General features: G+C 42.3%; 1 protein-coding gene across 1 annotated transcript in view; it reads left to right on the top strand.

Annotated features, from left to right (window-relative positions):
• Positions 1-21,048, top strand: part of ARMT1 (acidic residue methyltransferase 1) — a 100,850-nt gene that overhangs the window by 45,335 nt on the left and 34,467 nt on the right. The window contains exons 5-8 of the mRNA XM_036317348.1: positions 11,179-11,307; positions 12,600-12,856; positions 16,211-16,355; positions 17,315-17,500. Of these exons, the coding sequence (XP_036173241.1) occupies positions 11,179-11,307; positions 12,600-12,856; positions 16,211-16,355; positions 17,315-17,500 (717 nt within the window). The remainder of the gene's footprint in view (positions 1-11,178; positions 11,308-12,599; positions 12,857-16,210; positions 16,356-17,314; positions 17,501-21,048) is intronic.

Raw genomic sequence — 21,048 nt, 5'->3', positions numbered from 1 at the left:
AAGATTCTTACTATTTTGGCTATAATATTATTTATATTCCTTTTATTTTAATGGTGAACTTTCTGTACCAAATTTAGTCAAAACGCTGTAGTTGCACAAAGAACACATTCCAAGTATTGCTGAAACTCGGATTCTTTCTGCTTCTGCCTCCCTTGTGATGCTGAGGTTCAAGTTCAGGGTTTCCTGCCGCCTCTGCAGCCAGGAAGGAATTAGAAAACATGGAACTCAGTTTCTTAAGGTGGCACACTAGGAAATGGAAATTGAGAATCTAGTAATTGGACTCTTCACACATGTCTTTTGCTTAATTAATTAAAAATTAATTTTAATATTAAGAATAGTCACTTCAGAGGCAATGAAGTTTGGCGATATCCTTCAGACCATTAAACATACTTTTTGGCCCTTGCCGATTTGGCTCAGAGATAGAACATTGGCCTGAGGACTGAAGGGTCCCAGGTTCAGTTCTGGTCAAGGGCACATCCCCAGGTTGTGGCTCAATCCCCAGTAGGGGGTATGCAGAAGGCAGTCAATCAATGATTCTCTCTCACCATTGATGTTTCTATCTCTCTCCCTCTCCCTTCCTCTCTCTGAAGTTAATAAAAATATTAAAAACCCCCAAAAAACAAAACAAACATACTTTTTGTGTTCATACTTATGCCTATAGAAAATATATTATTTTGTTTAACATGTATTTTAAGAACATAGATGGTATCTTGCTGTTAGTTTTGTTCTCTAATTTATTTTACTTAAAAAATAGTATATTTATGAGATCTATCCATGTTGCTCCAAACAGTTCAGTTCCTTTACCTACTTTCTAGATTCCCCTCTTATGGATGGGACTGTGTGGATATTCAATAGTTGAACAACCAATGGACACTAACAGCCATGAACATCATGCAGAATTAGGAGTAGAATTGGGGGTCATAGGGTATATGCCCAAGTGCCCCTGGCAGTGGAGGTACATAGTACATACCCATTCTTTAAACACACTTAAGCTTACTTTAAACTGATACAGCATAGAAAAGCAATTGTTGCTTTCAGACCCACTACTAGTTGTTTGATATTTGGTAATGTAATCTTTTTAAAAAATATATTTTATTGATTTTTTATAGAGAGGAAGGGAAAAGGAGAGGGATAGAGTGTTTGAAACATTGGTAAGAGGAACATCGATCAGCTGCCTCCTGCACACTCCCTACTGGGGATGTGCCTGCAACCAAGGTACATGCCCTTGACCGGAATTGAACCTGGGATCCTTCAGTTTGCAGGCAGACGCTCTATCCACTGAGCCAAACCGGTTAGGGCTGGTAATATAATTTTATTTAGGCCTAACTGGTCTCATTTTTTAGGTGAGGGGATAAAAACCATCTGTACTTATAGGATTGTTAACCCCTCCCCACCCAATGAAAAGAACCCTTAATTTCTTTTAGTAGAGCAATTATATTAAGAATCTTTTCTGTATTTTTTTTTCAATAGAGATATTGAATCAGAAGGGTTTTTAGGTGAATAAGAGTTATACCCAAGACAAAAGGACTGGGAAAATAATGTAAAAATAATAGGCCAGCTTTCCAACAAAACTTGATTTTATGCTGAAATGTCTTCTTCCAAACCTTTCCCCACAACTGCTAAGATGTAGATGCTTAGATTAATTTTCTGGATCCCACACCATCACACTATTCCCTGCAGGCATTAGGGAGCCGCTGAAACAAATGCAGATATAAAGGAAAAGGCAGGAGGGGCCAGGAAAGTCCTTCAAAGCAGGAGAACTGATGAGTAGTCAAAATGGGCTGGACCAGGATGAGGTCGGAGCAGTACATTGTTCAGGAGTTGATTTATGCGCTGTAAGTTACCGCAGAAACTTTGCTCAGTGGGAAGAAATTGGAGGCCAGGGGGGAGGTTCTTAGAAGGAATTGCTTACTGGGGCAGCACAGGAAGCCTGAAGAAGGAGGAAGGGAAGGAGAGGGAGAGGGAGAGAGAGAGGAGGGGAGGATGGGGAAGGGGGAAGACTAGGCAGAGAAGGAAAAGGGGGAGGAGGAGGGTGAAGGGAGGGAGAGAGAGAGAGAGAGAGAGAGAGAGAGAGAGAGAGAGAGAGAGAGAGAGAAAGATTGATTCCATAATGGGGAGAGCCTTGGTCATACAATTGTGCACTGCAGTATGGAAAAAGGCTGGAACAAAGGCAAAGTGCTTATAGGATAGAAAGATAGGAGTGGACTTAGGAGATTTTGTGTGCCAGAGGTAGGCAGTCATTTTCTTCTTATTTTTTTTGTCCCTGGGATAATAAGACAACCAAATACCGTAGTAGCAAGACTGGCCCCAAGACATTGTCCCTAGGTCAGATAATTGGGCACATTGTGTACTAAATTATGAATACGCTTATCTCTTCTTTTTGCCATTGAGCTTTGAAGCCATCCTTTATTCTGAAAAGACTATGAGCCACCCAGTGAGACAATTTCCATCATTATCATAATAATATCAGCAGCAGAATCAAATCATGTGTAGCTGGCTTTCTAAAATTAACATAAAATTGCTTTATGGGTTAGCTGAAAGATACCTAATAACTTAGATTATGCTCATGTGAGGACAAATGGATGAGTTTTTAATCGTGCCACTTTGAAAAGGGTAAAATTAGTTTTTTTTAAAAAGTGAAGATTGTTTATTGAAAAAGTTGAAGAATTTTCAAAAAATATTACAAATTTCAGGAGGCTTGATTAAGAGAACAGGATGTGTCTGTGCTCACATGCGTTCAAGTCCTCTGTGCTACCTGGGCTGTTTCTTTGTCCTCATGTTCTTCATAAAGACATTGCATAGCAGAATTTGTCATTTTTTGTACATTTTAACCTTGTACTTGCTACTCTTTTTTAATTTAAGGGGATAATGTTTATTCTTCTGAATATGAAAGTAATACATGGTCATTGTAAAGGATTTGGAAAATATAGAAACACATAATAAAGAAGAAAATAAAATCTAGTCCTGTAACTAAAAGATAATACAGTTAACATTCTCTTTCCAGTATTTTTTATTTTATTTTTTAAAATATATTTTATTGATTTTTTACAGAGAGGAAGGGAGAGAGATAGAGAGTTAGAAACATCGATGAGAGAGAAACATCGATTCAGCTGCTTCCTGCACATTCCCTACTGGGGATGTGCCCGCAACCCAGGTACATGCCCTTGACCGGAATCGAACCCGGAACCCTTCGGTCCGCAGGCCAACGTTCTATCCACTGAGCCAAACCGGTCAGGGCGGTATTTTTTATTTTAAATGATATTTAATTTTACAGATAATGCTAAATATATACTTTAAAAATATTTTTATTGATTTCAGAGAGGAAGGGAGAGGGAGAGAAAGATAGAAACAACAATGATAGAGAATTATTGATTGGCTGTCTCCTGCACGGCCCACACTGGGGATTGATGGAGCCTGCAACCTGGGCATATTCACACTGTGACCTCTGGGTTCAGATTTTTGTTGTTGAGCCTAATTGTTCCTAAGTTTTTGCTATTGCAGATTTTGGGGGAAATTTTGCTAAAGAATGCCTTTCTGAATATTTTTGTATTTAATCATTGGGTATGTTTTCATTTCCTTAGATAAGATTATAAGTAGGACAAATAGTGTTAACTTTTAAAGTCTATTAATCCATACTACCACATTCCTTTCTAGAAATTTTGTACCATGTTCCTTTCTATGAGCACTGTGTTAACATGTCTTTCTCATAGAACTCTCGTAATACACTTGATTATTAAGTATACCTCAAATGTTGCTAAGTTTAAAGATCAGAAATACTATTGCACTGATATTATAATTTGTATTTAATTGATGACCAGTGAGGTAGGATACTTTTCATTGTATTAGCTGTTTATAGTTCTGCCAATAATTGTTAGTTTTTCTGTATAAATTTTCTTTTTGGGCATGGTTTGTTATTGGTTTGAGTAGATTCTTTGTGTATTAAGGTTTTGACTATATTACTTTTGCCAGTGTTTTTCCAGTTTGATCTTTCACTTTAATTTCTGTTTACACATTTCTAATATATAGGTTTTAAATTTTTGTTGTCTTCTGTGATTTTTTGCACATTCTTCTATTGTTTCTCTGCTTAGAAAATCCTTTTGAGACAAGATAACTATGAATTTATAGTACTTTCTATTATTGCATTTTAAAAGAAACTCCTATTATTAGTTAACCAATTAACTAATTAATTTTATTAATCCTCACCGGAGGATTTTTCATTGTTTTTTTGTTTTTTTTTAGAGAGAGAATGGAAGGGAATGGGAGAGACACACAGAGAGAAACATTGGTATGAGAGAGACACATTGATTGGTTGTCTCCTGCATGGGCGCTGGATGGAGCCTGCAACTGTAGTACGCACCCTGGATCAGAATTGAACCTGAGATCCTTCAGTCCACGGAGAAAACCGGCCAGGGCTGCATTTTTATATTCACTATTTTAAGTCTAAAATTTATTTTGGGTTATAGTGGGTAACGCAGCTCTAATCTTTCTTTTTTCTTTAGTAATTAGCTTCACTATTTATTGACCAATATCTTCTTTCCCTACTTTCTGATGCATCTGTTTTCATCCACTAAATTCTGCCCTGGAATAGAGACCAAGGACTCTTCCTGAGGGTCTATTGATCATCTTGTTAATTTCCTGCTGAGCATCACATTGTTTTAATTAGATAGTTTTCAAAATGAGAATTTTTTTAAAAAGGGCATTTTAAATGCCTCTCAGCCACCAAAGGGCCATTTAGTTAAAAATAAAAATCTATCTCATTGCTTCTAGTTTAAAAATGGCAACAGAGAGTTACACTTCTCCCTTCTGTTCTTGGAAACTAGCTACAAGCAACAAAGAAAATAAGAAACAAACTCCATTTAAAAAATATATATATATTTTATTGATTTTTTTTACAGAGAGGAAGGGAGAGGGATAGAGAGCTAGAAACATCCATGAGAGAGAAAGAAACATCCATCAGCTGCCTCCTGCACACCCTCTACTGGGGATGTGCCCGCAACCAAGGTACATGCCCTTGACTGGAATCGAACCTGGGACCTTTCAGTCCGCAGGCCAATGATCTGTCCACTGAGCCAAAGCGGTTAGGGCCAAACTCCATTTTTTGATGTAACCAAGAGATGGCTGAAATCCTAAGTCACAAAATAAGTGTAAATTCTTCCCAAAGCAGCGGAGGCTGCGTGCATGCCGGGGCTCCCCAGCTGCAGAGAGTGGAAGAAGCTAGGGAAGCTCCTTTTCCCAGTGACAGTGGCAAGCCCAGGGACGCCCAACAGAAATCGCATGTTTGTAAGAGAAGATGGAGGGGTGTGGACTGGCGGTGGGAGCTTCCCTGCACCTTCCGGTTCCAAAAAAGCAGGAGCAGGAGAGTGAAATAAAAATCACTCCGCAAGCCAGATTTGTAGGAAGCTGTGGGGCAGTGGGCTCATGGAAGGGCTGCATTGCGATAAGCCCTCCAGTCGCTTCTCTCCATGGGCTGGAATGACATATGGGTCAAATAAAGTTACAAAGCCCGGTGTCTTAGGGAAACTTCTGCTTGGTTAGAACATAAATGACCCTACTTTCTCACCCCTGTTTGCACACACACCTCTTCCACAGCTGGTGCAGCAAAAACGCACCTCCTACCCAGCAATCTAAAGGAAACAGCACAGGAATTCCTAGTATTTGAGTCTACGACAGCAGCAGTAGCAAAAACAGCACCAACAAGAAAGGGGTGGGGGGTAAGGAACAGGACAGATATGACAGGTGAAGAATATCTGCCAGAAACCGTTGCGATGATGCAAGAAGAAATTGTGACCGAACATTTCATTGTGAATAAAATAATTGAAAGAAGCCAATGCTTATCTGAAGCGTGTTCAGAAGGCAGAGACCTAGGACCTCAAGGAAGACATGGCAAGGCAGGAAAAGGAGATGAAATGTGATCTGGCAGAGCTCAGAAAAGAAAGAGACAAAAACAGCGAAACTATCACAGAAATAATAGCGGGATTGTAAGGTACACAGACAGATAGGCAGGCATAGAGAAGAAATGAGGAGGAGAAAAATGACAGGACAATAAAGAATGAAAAAGGAATAGGCAGAAAACGAACGAAATGGAATACATGCAAAAGAGATTAAGCATCTGTGTATTTAAAGCCCCCTGAAGAGAAAACTAGCATAAGGGAAGGAAGGTGAGAGGCAGCATACGCATTTTTATTTCTCTCATCTAATAATTTACAGCTACAGTTGTAAGGGAAGCACTGAAAATGATAGTATGAAGATAAATCAGAAGTTGGAAGTGGGGCATAAAAGGGATAAGGAAGAGGAGATATGCCATTGCAGTGAATTAGTGGATATTATCTAAAGAAATAGAGGGATGAAATGTATCCAAAAGGTATTATTTAAAGTTATAGTTATAAAGTTGAAACTAGAAGAAAAATACAGACCTTCCTAATTATCAGATGAAACACAAAACATAGCAGAGCAAACAGACACCGTAGTGAAAGATTTTGAAAGAGCAGTAAAGAAGCATAACATGAAACAATGCAGCAAAACTAAGACCAAGATTATCTGTCATATTAGCAAATGTAATTGTAGTAAAGTCATCCAGTAAGGGAAAAAGAAATTTAGAATGGGCCGCAAAGCCAAACCCAACTTTATTTATATACTAGAGACCCAGTGCATGAAATTCGTGCACAGGTAGGGTCCCTAGCGGCTACTGGCTGCCGGTCGGGGCCTTCCTTCGTTCCCCGCTGCCTCCTCGTGGTCAGCGCATGTCATAGTGAGCGATTGAACTCCTGGTCGGTCGAACTCTTGAGGGGACACTTTGCATATTATGCTTTTATATATATAGATGAGACTCCTGAAACAAAGTGATATGTAAGGTTGAAAATAAAAATATGGGGTTGGCCAGTGTGGCTCAGTAGTTGAGCATCATCTCATGCACCAAGAGATCACCAGTTCAAATCCCAGTCAGGGCAGATGCCCAGGTTGCTGGCTCGATCCCCAGTAGGGGGTGTGAAGAGGCAGCCAATTGATGTTTCTCTCTCATCGATGTTTGTCTCTCTCTCCCTCTCCCTCCCTCTGTATTTGAAAAATCAATTTAACAAACATACTTAAAAAAAGAAAATAAGATGGAACAAAGGTATACGTAGTTAGATGCAACCAAAAAGAAACCAGGGATCATGATCTCAATATCAGAAAAGGTTGAACTCTGAGGAGAAAGGATGAAGCGAGACAAAGGCATATTCTGATGCTGCATGGTACAATTCACAAGGAAGATGTGGAAGTTCTGAACTGCACCAAGTGAAACAGCACCAGCATGTCTGAGGCAAGAATACAACTGCTATAAGGTGATAGAGAATTATGTAGTAACTAGAGGCCTGGTGCATGAAATTCATGCACTGAGGGGTTCCCTCAGCCCGGCCTTCATCCTCTGGCAGTCCAGGAGCCTTGGGAGATATCTGACTGATGGCTTAGGCCCATTCCCTGCAGGGAGCAGGCCTAAGCTGGCAGTCGGACATCCTTAAGCACAGAGGCAGGAGAGGTTCCTGCCACCACTACTGCGCTCTCCAGCCATGATCCCGGCTTCTGGCTGAGTGGCGCTTCCCCTATGGGGGCTCACTGACCACCATGGGGCAGCTCCTGCATTGAGTGTCTGCCCCTTGGTGGCCAGTGCGCATCATAGCAACCAGTCATTCCACTGCTTGGTCAATTTGCATATTAGCCTTTTATTATATAGGATAGGAGACTTGACCTCAGCCCGGAAGACAGAGACTACACCTTCCATTTCAGTGCCCCTGGGGCACTCATAAAATTGAGCATTCATAGAAGCCTCAATAAATTTCCTGAAGTAGGAATAACATAGGAAGGATGATGGTGCAAATACACAATGGCTGGTACCTAAGGGCACTTTCCAGTCTGGGTGGACCCAGTTCTGCACGGACGGTGGGCAGCCACACTGGTGTACAGCAGTGACTGTCATTCCTGAATGCTGATGGTGTGCTCTGAGCACAGTGCTATGTCACAGAAATCCATAACAGACCCAGAAAACAAAGGGTCACCAGCGCCACAAAGCTCTTAACTCAGGTCCGAGAAGTCCAAGCCAAATTGAAGACTGTCTGGAAGACAGCCACGAAGAAGGCTCTGTGAGCATGTATGGGGTAGAAAGGAAGGGCTAAGAGGAAAAGCTCAGCCGTGAATAAATACATTCCTGTGTTCTTTCAGCTTTTTAAAGAAAGAGATTTAGGATAAGGAATTGGCTCCTGCAATAACGGAGGCTGCAAAGTCCTAAGATCTGCCTTTGGTGAGCTGGGGACTCGGGGGAGCCAATGGGTAAGTTCCACCCTGAGTCTGAGTCTAATGTCAGGAAGAGACTGATGTCCCAGCTTCAGAGAGAGCGAATTCTCTTGCTCAGCCTTTTTTTTCTATGCAGCCTTCAGTGGGTTGGATGAGGCCCACCCCCGTGAGAAGGGCAATCTGTTTTACTCAGTCAGCCATTGCAAATGTCAGTCTCATCCAGAAACACCCTCACAGACACACCCAGAATCATGTTTAACCAAGTATCTGGATACCCTGTGACTCAGTCAAGTATACACATAAAATTAATCATCATAGCTAAGGGACATATAAATCGTGAACAAATGGAAAAAAATGATTTTATTTAGAATACTCAACATTCAAAAGATGTCAATTTTCCTTAAATTTATAAAATTAACACAGTCCCAATAAAAAAACCAACAGGGTTTTTGGGAATTTGACAAGCTGACTCTGAATTTCACATGGTAAAATGCACAAGTAGGAGTAGCCAGAATATTCTGAAAAAGAGCCCTATCGCGTCCTACAATAGATGAATGAGCTCCCAGCAGCCTTAGCAGCCCTGGCCCCACTGTCCTTCATCTGTTTTTGTCCTTCAACCTCACTGCCTTCTCTCAGACCCTTGAGCACACAGGGTATACGTCTGCCACAGGACCGCTGCTTGTACTTTTTGCTGTTGGAATGATGTGTGTTGCTCCTGCTTCAGTACACCTTGCCTTTTTAGTTCCGACCTAATCCTCGCTTTTTTAGGGAAATCTTTCCTTTCCACTTCCTGAGTCTTAAGCCATTGTCCTTTGTTATCTGCTTCATTCTTTCCTTCCTTGCATTCATTTCAGTTCGTAATTATTCAGTCAGTAATGTGGTTGTGTGAGGAATGATGTTTTTCTTATGAGACAGGAAGCTCGGTGCCTGACCCAGAGTAGGCCTTCAGTAAATATTTATTGATAGATACTCTCCAGTCTGCTGGTCATTGACGTGGCCATGGTCTTCTAAACCCATTCATCTAGTCTTCTTAATTTAGGTCCTGCCCCAGTATCAGCAGCAGTGACATCTCCATGTGTAGTTTCTTTCACCAATGGACAGTTGAAGATGTTAATGCTTCTGGTAGTGTCTGCATTAGATTGCAACCTCCTACAACGAAGGGCCATGTCTGAACTGTCTTCTGAGGCTCTCAATATTATGTTCAATGGACACAATGTATTTTCATAGGAAGGAAATGTAACATTTTGGTATACGACTCCATTGCCTGAAAAATGATACTAGTCATTGGAAGAAATAATCATAGCTATTGAAGAACTTATTTTCTTTCTGTTGTTTTTTAAAATACGTTTTTATTGATTTTTAGAGAGACAGAACGGGAGAGGGAGAGAGAGATAGGAACATTGATGAAAGAGGAACATCATTGATCGGCTGCTTCTTGCACACCCCCTACTGGGGATCAAGCCCGAAGTTGTGGGCATGTGCCCCCGACTGAATTGAACTGGCAACCTCTTGGTTCCTGGGTCGACACTCAACCGCCGAGCCACACTGGCGAGGCTGAACTTATTTTCTTAATGAATTTCATAAATTGTGTGCCAAGCATATTGTAGTTCCAACTTCTCCTCAGTGACCCAGGTCCTTACTACCCATGGCAGATTTCAGAAAATATTGCTGTGGTGGTTAGGGCGGAGAAGTTCCTTCTGAAAGCTGAGTGAGGCTGAACAGGATGTGGTTCTCTTATTAGATGCAGTTAAAAGTTTTATGTCTTCTCCCCAGGAGTACATACCTACCGTCTTCTTGGATATGTTGTGATTGGCAAACACTGGCTGTTCCTAAGTGCACTGAAGGTTTTGTTTGGCATTTTGTGGCCTGAAACACACTGGCCATGACAACGCTTGTTGGAAAGTTAAGGGCTTTAGAATGACTTTGCATTCATGAGTATTTCCAAACAGTAGTCTTTGGCAGTTGAGTGGCTGGGCAGTCATAAACAGGTTTTACTGATGTGTCCCCCGGGGCCACTTAGATAATTCCAGGAAATCCTCCTTTATGTGACCTCTTTCATATTCCTTCAAAACGAGTGGCTTTCTTGTATGTCTTTCCCAAAGACCACAGGCCCTGGAAACTCCATGGAGGTGGGTGTAAGTGTCGGCTCAAGCTCAAGGAAGCAGGCGTTATGGTGTGAGTGACACACAGGAACTTGAGTGACACACAGACCAAACCCATCAGATCTGCTCTGCAGATGTGTTTATTTGGGTCACATGGTGTTTCTTTTTTAAACATTAAAATTAGTTGCCAAGCTGCAAAAACTGCAGATTTTTTACTTCGAAAAGCCTGGATATATGACTTGTCTTGAAAAATTGGGGCAGTTTGGCCATGCTGGGGTCTGTATTTCTGCACTGGCCCCCATTAGCTGTGGGTAGTTCCTTTCTTGATGGGTGAGGACTCCTCAGGTGACCTAAGTCACCTTCATGATCTGGAGAGAGACTATGAGATTGAGAACAAAGAGCATAGTGAATAATTACCAAGGAAACTGCCTCCTAGTTCCATGCCATGTCCCATGGCATCTCTTCTGACTGTTCTTTGTTGTCTATAGGTTCTGGTCCGAGGCCGAATAGCATTTGGGCTGGGGTGGGGGTGGGGGTGGGGGTGGGGGTGGGGAGGAAGCCTCTAAAGGGACACAGGCCAATTCTTAATGCCTTTCTGGGGGAGCACATCGCCTTTCCCAGGCGGCCTCCTGCCTCCCTTAGCATTTTGGGAGAGAGCATGAAATGATCGGAACAAAGCACGTCTCTAGGCAGCATTTGGACACATGCGGACGACGGAGGCCGCGTCTGTATTTAATCTTGCTCCGCACAGCTGCACAGAAAGGTTGTTTTCACTCTCCTTTCTATTTTGTCTTTTGGGGAACCCTGTCAGGAAATTTACGACCATCTCCTGGAAGCCCCAGCCACTCGGGAGCAATTAAACCACTATCGGAATGTGGCCGAAAACGCCCGAAGTGAACTTGCAGCCACTTTGGTCAAATTTGAATGTGCTCAGTCCGAGGTAAGATTATGTATCTTCCTAACTCAGAAACGGGACTCTCAGCTTCTGGTAGAGTAAGGCAGAGCAGAGAGGCGATTACAAACAGAACAGCAGGCCACAGACTTAAACCTTTCGGCAAAGCTGACACTGATTCTCTTCCTGTGTGCCCACCTCCCAGTTGGGGATGATTCCTGAAAGGTTATGCATGTGTCATGCTGCTCAGCCAGGCGGCAGGGGCTGCCTTCTCCATCTCAGAGAAGCCCCGCCTCCTTGAGAGACCTGGGCGCCCCTGAGCTCTCTGGGTTGCAGCGGCCTGGGCTTTGGAGGACCGTTAGCTTCTTCTGGACTAAGTCCCTTTAAGGTGGATTGCTTGCAGGCTGGAGCCCACAGGAGGGAATTCTCAAGCCCTTTCTTGTGACAGTTCTGATTGCGGGGGAAATTCTAGCAGAGGACTGGAGTCCCCCTCCCCTCTGGGCTGGATCAGGTCTATTGTGGAATTTCTGAGGGAGTCTCTTTAGACCCATTCTGCTCACAGCCTGGTGGCCTTGGGCTTGAGGAGCCTGGGCTTGTCTGTGAGGTAACTATCGGTTTCACGGGGCTGCCAGGACCTTACTAAAACACGAGTTGATAATGTATTAGGGAGATGAGAGAGAGAGAGAGAGAGAGAGAGAGAGAGAGAGAGAGAGAGAGAGAGGAGAGAGGGAGAGAGAGAGAGAGGGAGAGAGAAAGAATGAGAATATACATGTATGATGCATGCTCACAGTTCCAAAGAAGTACATGCATTCATAATGGTTTCTTATAGGGTGGGCCTGATAGCATGACTTAATAGGGCACATATATTGTGCAGCATTTTGATGCCATAGACTTCATAGAAGTCAAAATGTTTCCTTTGTATAAATCCTGTAAGGGAAGTAGTTGTGGCCATGAAATTACAAATAGCAGAGCATGTAGGCTCCTTGTTTCATTTTAGCAGCAATAGCAGGAATATGCATTTAAGAAAATGGGTTACCATTGCAAAATGTTTTATTGCCTTTTGCAGAACACACCACACATGTCTCTTGAGTGAGAGTAAATTACCACAAGGCATTGCTCAATTGGTTTTGAAAAAAAAAAAAAGCAATAAAACAGAACATGAAGTCTATTATTAAGGCATAAGCTCCCATCTGGTAATACAGATATATATATGAAGAAACAAAAGGGAAGGTGGATGAGGTCATGAATAAAAGAGTGCAATTTGCAATTACGGTTTTGGGTTTCTTCAAACTTATGCCATTGAAATCCTTTTGGTCTTTTCATTTCTTTTCCATATTAAGCTTCGAGACCTCCGGTCCAAAATGCTTTCTAAAGAAGCTTCCTGTCAGGAACTGAAAGCCGAGATGGAGAACTACAAAGAGAACAACGCGAGGAAGGCCTCTCTCCTCAGCTCGCTGAGAGACAGGGTGCAGGAACTGGAAGATGAATCGGCAGCCCTGTCCGCTTCCAAAATGAGGACTGAAATCACGGCTCATGCCGCAATCAAGGACAACCAGGAACTAAAGAGGAAGGTTGTAGAACTAGACGAGGAATTACAGTAAGGGTACTTTAGTGTATTCTTAGTTGAGTTTGTTTAAAATACTAGCTTCTGATAGCAAGGTGCACCTTTGAATGTTCGGAGAGCTCGCATTAGGCTGGAAACTCAATTTGGAAAAAAAAAATATTACTGACGTCAGGTTCAGAGACGTTTGGAGTCTTGAAATTTCCCCCCAAGTTCATTTCTAAATGTCACCAAGAGTCTTAACAAACAGCATTGTCCTCAACATGTGTAGGGCTGTGAATGCTTCTATATACAATTGGAGATTTTCCTCTTATTGCCAGTTTATGCCAGTTTATGCAGAGCTCATGAAATCTACGTTCTCCATACACTTGGCTCTGGCGAAAGGTGATAATCAAGAAAAAATTGAGAACTAAATATGCTTTTAAATTCTATGTGTAATAACTTTACTAATAAAATACTTGGTATTTATTTGACTTATTCCATCTTGACAAAAAAACCAACACTTCCAGGTCTAGTCCTTTTTCTCCTTCGCCTTAGTAGAGCAAAACTCATTAAAGTGTTTGTATATACTCACTTCCAACTTCTCTCCTCTCTCCTTCTCTCTTAGATCTGCCCCCACTGAATCCACTCACTAAGCTGACCAATGACCACACATTGCAAATGAAATGATTTAGTCCTTATCTTACTTGACCTGTCAGTACATCAGTCGCAGTTGGTTTCTCCCTGAAACTCTGTCTTCTTTTGGCTTTGAGGACTGCACATGCCCACTCTCTCCCTGACCCTTCTGCCTGCTCTGTCATTGTTTTTGCCTTTTCCTTCTCATCTCCTTGACTTCACAATATTGGAGTGCCCCCGGCTCAGTCCAGGAACCTCTTCACGTTTCTAAGTCCACTCTCTTGGTAATCTCTTCTAGTCTCATGACTTTAAGAATGATGTAAATGCTAGTGACTCCCACATCTCTATATCTAGCCCAGATCTCTCCCCAGAATTCAAGACCCACACATCTCCATGTGGCTGTCCAACAAGCAGCTCAGACTTCACGTGTCCAACACTGAGCTCCTGGTGTTTCCACGGAATACTCCTGCACATTTTCTCATCGCAGTTAGTGATAAGTTCATTCTTCTAGTTGATCAAGTCAGAAATCTCGCATCATCCTTTGCCCTCTTTCTTTTCCACATTCTGTGTCTGACCCTTCAGTAAATCTCATAATCTATCTCTACCTTCAAAATATATCTAATCTTTGACAGCATCCAACTGACACCCTCATTGCCACGAACCTGGTCCAAGCAAGTATCACCTGTCACCTGGATTGTTACAGGAGCCTCCTAATGGTTTTCCTGCTTCTGCCTGTGCCCCATGCAGTCAGAGTGATCCTGCAAAAGCACAAATTAGATCCTATCAGTCCTCTGCTCAGAGCTCTCCATGACTTCTCTTCTCACCCAGGGTAGAGACAGTGTTTTCTATGATCTAAAAGGCTCGTCCTGACCTTGTTTTGCTTCCATTCTCTCCTCTATCCTTTCCATTCCAGCTGTCTGGCTTCTTTGCTGACCCTTGAACACAACAGGTGTGAACCTGCCTCAGGACTTTTGCACTTACCGATCCCTTTCCTAGAAAAGCTCTTTCCCCCAGATAGTATCTGGCTGTCTCTGCCAACTTTAGGTCTTCCCTCAAAAGTCACCTTCTCAGGACACATTTGAAATCTTACTTCCTGGCATTGTCATCAGTTTTGGCTCAAATAAACTCTTATAAAACATTTTTTTAAAAAGTCACCTTCCCAGTGATGGCTTCCATGAGTGACCAGGTCTAAAATGTTACCCCACTCCCCCCAAATATATCTTACCTTCTCCTGCTTAATTTTTTCCTCTTCAGTCCTTTTCTAATATACATTCTACACACATTAATACTTTACTTATTGTTCATCTTCCATTTTAGAACATAAGCTTCATGAGGGCAAGGTTCTTTATTTTTTTTGTTTACTACTGTATCTTTAGCACCTTTAATAGATACTCAAAACCGACACACAATGAGTATCCATGGGCATTCATAATTCCACATTTCTGTGATTATGTCCTTAGGATAGACTCCTGCAACTTTGCTGGCTAAAAGTGAAATGCACATAGAAGTGGAAATACTTTAGAAATCCTTGGAATAGAGAAATGAGACTGAAATCTCAGGGTTAATGTGTGGAATCGTCTATATAAATCAGTCAGAGCTATAGTATTAATTGTGCCTTTCATGAGCCAGGAGACTGGATACATATTACCTTCCATCTGCTGAAAATAAGAACCGAGAGAGATATTGATGTTGGTCTTTGATTTTTATACATTTTTCTAAATAGGAATATGATATGCTTTTGAGTCTATGCAATTACATGCTTTGTTAATCTTTGAATGGAGGGAAAAGAATATGCAGTAAACACTCAACATGGCAGAGAGGGAAAGCAATAATCATGTTTATTATCTAGAGTAGTGAAAAAATGGTACCAAATTACTGAAATGATTTCTAATTTGCCTTTAAAATATGTCTATTTTTTTGAGGAGGATCTCTTAGTCTCTAAGAGTTAAAGCATGAGAAGTAGACTGTGTTATCTCAGCAAACCTACCTGAGATTTGAAATCAAGTGTTTGTAGCAGAGCATAAATTGACTGATTTTCCTTGACTGGCCCCTTCCAGTATGCTTTAAAAACTCTGGGTATGTGAGAATTAATAATGATCTTTTCCAGAGGTGGGAGCATCCCCTGCTTCTGATGTACTTTTAAATTTTTATTTATTTTAGAGAGGAAGGGAGAAGGAGAGAGGAGAGAGAAACATCAATGATGAGAGAGAATCATTGATCAGCTGCCTCCTGCACACCCCACACTGGGGATCAAGCCCGTAACCCAGGCATGTGTCCTGACTGGGAATTGAACTGGACCTCCCGGTTCATAGGTAGACGCTCAAGCACTGAGCCATGTCAGCCGGGCCTGATGTACTTTTTGTTATAGTTATGCTTGGCCATGAGCTAGGGAATGCTGGAAATAACCCTTCTAAAATAAGCCTGGTGCCCTAGCACCAATGTAGCAGCCCTCTCCTGCTTCCCCCTGAGGCCCCAACAGAGACCATGGGGTTGGGCCTGTCACCTGTGCACATCCTAGAAGGTTGGGGACAGCTGACAGAGAATCTGTCTGTCTCCCTTGCTGTTACTAGATCTAAGATGCCATGAAGATTTTCCTACATTTCTGCAGAGTGTAGATGCCCCAGAATTGCTTCCATTTTCTCCTTCCTTTACAGGGTTTGCAGGGCAATAATGTGCTCTGGGTCTGGGGAACTATTGTGATGAAAGTGATGATTTCCCGTAAAGAACTTAAGTTCTGGACTTTGTTTGATGACTTATTTGTTATTTGCCTGATAGAAAGCGTGTAAAGGAAAACGAGGAGAATAAGAATCAAATGTCGAAGAATTGCAAGGAACATGAGGAATTTCTAGCTCGTCTTCGGGACTGCTTAGATCCAGATAAGAAGAATGAAAAGATATCAGATGAAGATTTAATTCTAAAGGTGTTTGTATGCATATGAAAAAGACATTGAGGGGTCATTTTGACATCTGCCGTGAAAAGAGAAGCCGTGGCTGAGTCCGGGGGTGACGAGAGAACGGGACATGGCCCAAATGTAGCATGCACTGAGTGTGTGACCTGGGACAAACCATGCCACCTCTCTGAGGCTCAGTTCCAAGATCCTTTCTAGCATTTTTGGAGATTAATTATTCTCCAGAAAGGATTGATTGTGTTTGTCTAAAATATATTTAGATTGTCAAATACAATGAGTTATTCATTTTAATGCTGTGTCTTAGGAAGATTTTGTTTGTTTTGAGTTAAGACAGAAACACACACCAACAGCAAAAACAGTGTGTGTCATTTTTGGGATATTTCTCGAGTATAAGGTTAAGATGAGTTCCATCTTTGTAAATCTTGCAATCTTACTGATGCTCCCAGTTAACACAAATGTACAACATAGAGAATGCAATGCCCCACTAATCCCAGTGGTTGCCACAGTTGGAGCACACAGTTCAGGACTTTGCTATGCTTGCATCAATTCGAAGGACTTGTTTTTAAAAGTCCTGCTTTCTCTCTGCATCCCTCTCCTGTGCCAGGCAGTGCCTTGCATGCAGCTGGTGCCCCTTTTCCACACGCCCATGGCCCTGGCTGCTGTAACCTTGTAGATCATCACCTTCCCCCAGTTAGTTAGATGTCAGGGTGCTTGTCCTGTCCGGAGCTTTTAGCTGAGCTCTCATCACTGTTACCCTGGGCCTACCTTTTGATTAATTATAATTTGACCACTGGGCCCGCCCATGAGGTAGAGGCAGCCTTTGCACAGGTGACCTTTGAGTGGATGGAGGGGAGAGCTTCCACAATCGGCATATAACAGTGCAGTGGTCGGGGGATAGGGACCGAGTGGCTTGGAGAAAGTGGTGTGAACTTGTTATTCCCGTGGGACAGCTGCGATTGCTTTCTCTTCAGCTCAGGGAGCTGGGCACGGAAAATACGTCTCTGAAAGGACAACTTGTTACTCTTGAAGAGACCGTGAATGTCCATGAGATGGAGGCAAAAGCCAGCCGAGAGACGATCATGAGGCTGGTTTCCCAAGTGAACAGAGAGCAGAAGAGAGCCGCCTCCTGCGCCGAGGAGAGAGACAGGCTGCACCAGGTACAGCAGGAAGCGTGTGTGCATCTGTGGCATGTTCTGATATGGGAGCAGAAGTTGGAAACTGGATGCAGGTGAGCGCGCCTGCTGTCCAGACCAGTCCCTGGGCCTGCGCGAGCCGGAGGCCGGGCGGCATGGGACTCGGGGCCCTGAGGGGCCTGTGAGGCGTAGCTGGAAAACTGGGACAAAAAGAAATACGAACACTTAAAGGCACAGGGTTTGTGGCGAATGTCTGACTTGAAGCATAAGGATTACATTTTGTAAAATTTATGTTTTTGAACAAGATATACAATTCTAAAGGGACACAATAGTATATACTATTACCCACTGCCTCCAGCCACCCAGTTGTCCTCAGAGGCAACCTCTATTAACAGCTTCTTATATACCTTTCTAGAACCATTCCACGACCATATATGCATATGCTTACTCTTTTTATTTATTTTTTAACAAGGACAGCATATTCTGTACACTATGTTTTCCTCTTTATTTAAAAATGGTAATACACTACATGCTATCATAAACAAGAGTGCTATCAATAATCTTGTATCTTGTGTGTGAGAATATATCAGTAAGACAGAATTCTAGAAGCAGACTTGCAGGGTCAAAGAATATGGGTATTATAATTTTGAGACATGTTGCCAAAGGAAATGGACTCTTAATTCTAAACTTTTATTTTTATAGTGAGTTGCTTGATCTTATCAAATAGCTAGAACCTGTTTAAGCATGAGAATTAATACTGTAAATCTTTTAACACTATATAAACCTTTAATTATATTTTCATAAAATTTTGTGGCAAAGAAACCAATTCTGGGATTAATAGTAATGATCAAGGAGGAGGGTGGATGGGCCGTAAGAGATCAAGCTAAGAACTTGTATGCATATATGCATAACCCATGGACACAGACAATAGGGTGGTGAAGGCCTGGGGTGGGGGGTGGGGGCGGGCTATAAGGGGTCAGTAGGAGAAAAAAGGGGTCACCTGTAATACTTTCAACAATAATGAAGAAGAAAAAAGTAATGATCAATTTCCAAAAGCAAAAATGAGCGAGTACAGTTACTAAAATATAGAGGAAAGAATTAAATAGTAATGGGGGTGGAATTTGGAATTAGATGATGACTAATGCTGAAACAGAGAGGCTCCGTGAGGGGCCAAGGTCCAGTGGTCTCCCAAAAGCTCAAGGGCTTCTGGACTGGGATGCAGTACAAGGAGCCATTCTTTTTTCTTTTTTTTTTTTAAATATATTTTATTGATTTTTTCCAGCAAGGAAGGGAGAGAGATAGAGAGTTAGGAACATCAATCAGCTGCCTCCTGCACACTCCCCACTGGGGATATGCCCGCAAGCAAGGTACATGCCCTTGACTGGAATCGAACCTGGGACCCTTCCGTCCATAGGCCGACGCTCTATCCACTGAGCCAAACCGGCCAGGGCTAGGAGCCATTCTTGTGGGGTCTCCTTGTGGGCCTTCCATGCCTCCAGTGATTACTGCCAAACTGGATGGGATGGGTGGTTAGAATGTGAAACGATCCACAGTCATGATAATACTTTCCATGCCTGCCCTTCCCAATTCCCTGCATCACAAATCCCTTCTTACCACTGGATTTCTTCTCCTGACACATTAGCTTTGCTGAAAAGAGCAAAGGTTTTGTCATTGTTACCAAGTAGCTTCAATCATTTCAAAGCCCCTGTGTTAGCTTGGGGCGCCATACCAGATACCACAGACTGTGTGGCGCACGCAGTGGACATTTATTTCTCACAGTTCTGGAGGCTGGAAGAGCAAGGTGAAGGGTCCTGGCGAGAGCTGTCTTGCTGGCTTGCAGATGGCTGCCTTCTCGCTGTGTCCTCACGTGGCAGAGAGGGAGAAAGCTGTCTGGTGTCTCTTCTTACAAGGGCACCAACCCCAGCATGAGGACAACACCCTTATGATGTCACCTAAACCTAATTATCTCTCAAGCGTTCCATCTCTAAACACCACCACAATGGACATGAGGGCCTCAACATATGACTTTAGGGGAGACACAATTCAGTCCATAGCAATCCTTTGCTGCGGTTCTAGCTAATTTGAAAAGATCAAGTAAATTACTTTACTCCAACATTTTCTTTTTTCCTTTTTTTAAAAAATATATTTTTATTGATTTCAGAGAGGAATAGAGAGGGAGAGAGAGATAGAAACATCAGTGATGAGAGAGAGTCATTGATTGGCTGCCTCCTGCACGCCCCACACTGGGGATCGAGCCTGCAACCCAGGCAAGTGCTCTGATCAGGAATCAAACCGTGACCTACTAGTTCGTAGGTTGATGCTCAACCACTGAGCCATGCCGGCTGGGCTACTCCAACATTTTCTTATGAAAAATCTTAAAATATATAGAAAGAGTGAAGGAATACAGTGAACACCCATTCACCAAAATGTAACACTTGTTAGCATCTTGATATATTTGTTTTATTACTTTACACACACACACACACACACACACATACACACACAGGCACACATTTGGACAACCATTTGAAAATAGTTTGCAGACGTTATATGCATTGTATCTAGCTATTTCAGCATATGTATCATAAGAGTAAGGACACTACCCTACATCACCACAATGCCATTTTTTGTATCTCAGAGTTAACAATAAAGCCACGAGATCATCTGTGGTGGTTTCAAGCCCACAAGTTTTTTGTCTTCCCCTGAGATGTGGAATTTAATTCCTCTCCTCTTGTGTGTGGGCTGGACTCAGTGACTCACTTCCAGTGACTATAATATGTCAGAAGTGATAGGATGTCACTTTTGAGTTGGCTTATAAAAAGACTGACTTCAATCTTAGATGCACTTTTTTCATCTCTCTTGAGTCATTGCTTTGGTGGGAGCCAACTGCCATGTGGTGAGGCCCCTCAGCCAGCCTGTGGTAAGGCCCATGTGGCCAGCAAGTGAGGCCTGTCGGCTACCATGTGAGTGAGCATGGAGGTGAATTCTCCTTCAGTGGAGTCTTGAGATGACTGTCACCCTGATCAACAACTTGACTGTAACCCATGAGAAGCCTTCAGTCAGAAACACCCAGCTAAGTCATGCCCACACTCTGGACCCCTGGGGACTGTGAGATGATAGACATCTGTTGTATTTAGCCCTGAGTTTGGGGTCATTTGTTACACAACAATAACCAATAATCATCTAATATTCTACATTTAGCTGTCATCACTCTATAAGAATATCTTTTATAGCTGTTTTTGTCCCCACATTTGGATTCAGTCTAGGTTTACTCATTGCATTTTTTGGTTATTTTTAGCCTTTTATAGTTTTTTTTTAAGAATAGCATTGACTTGTTGGGGAGAAGTGCTCTGACTGTATCTTCATGATATTGTTTAACTTGTTTTTCTATACCCTATACACTTAAAGTGGTAGCTAGAGTCTGGATTGGATGCAGAGAAAACCTTTTTGGCAAGTCTATTTCAGTGGTAAAGTTGTATGCTTAATATTGCATCACATTGGAAGCAACTGATTTAGAATGTTCCATTGTTTCTGACGCTAAGTTTATTGCCCATCCCTTTAGTGTAAAGGTA

The sequence above is a fragment of the Myotis myotis genome, unplaced genomic scaffold (assembly GCF_014108235.1).
Source record: "Myotis myotis isolate mMyoMyo1 unplaced genomic scaffold, mMyoMyo1.p scaffold_m19_p_7, whole genome shotgun sequence".
NCBI lineage: Eukaryota > Metazoa > Chordata > Mammalia > Chiroptera > Vespertilionidae > Myotis > Myotis myotis.
This window is presented reverse-complemented; position numbering and strand designations above follow the sequence as displayed.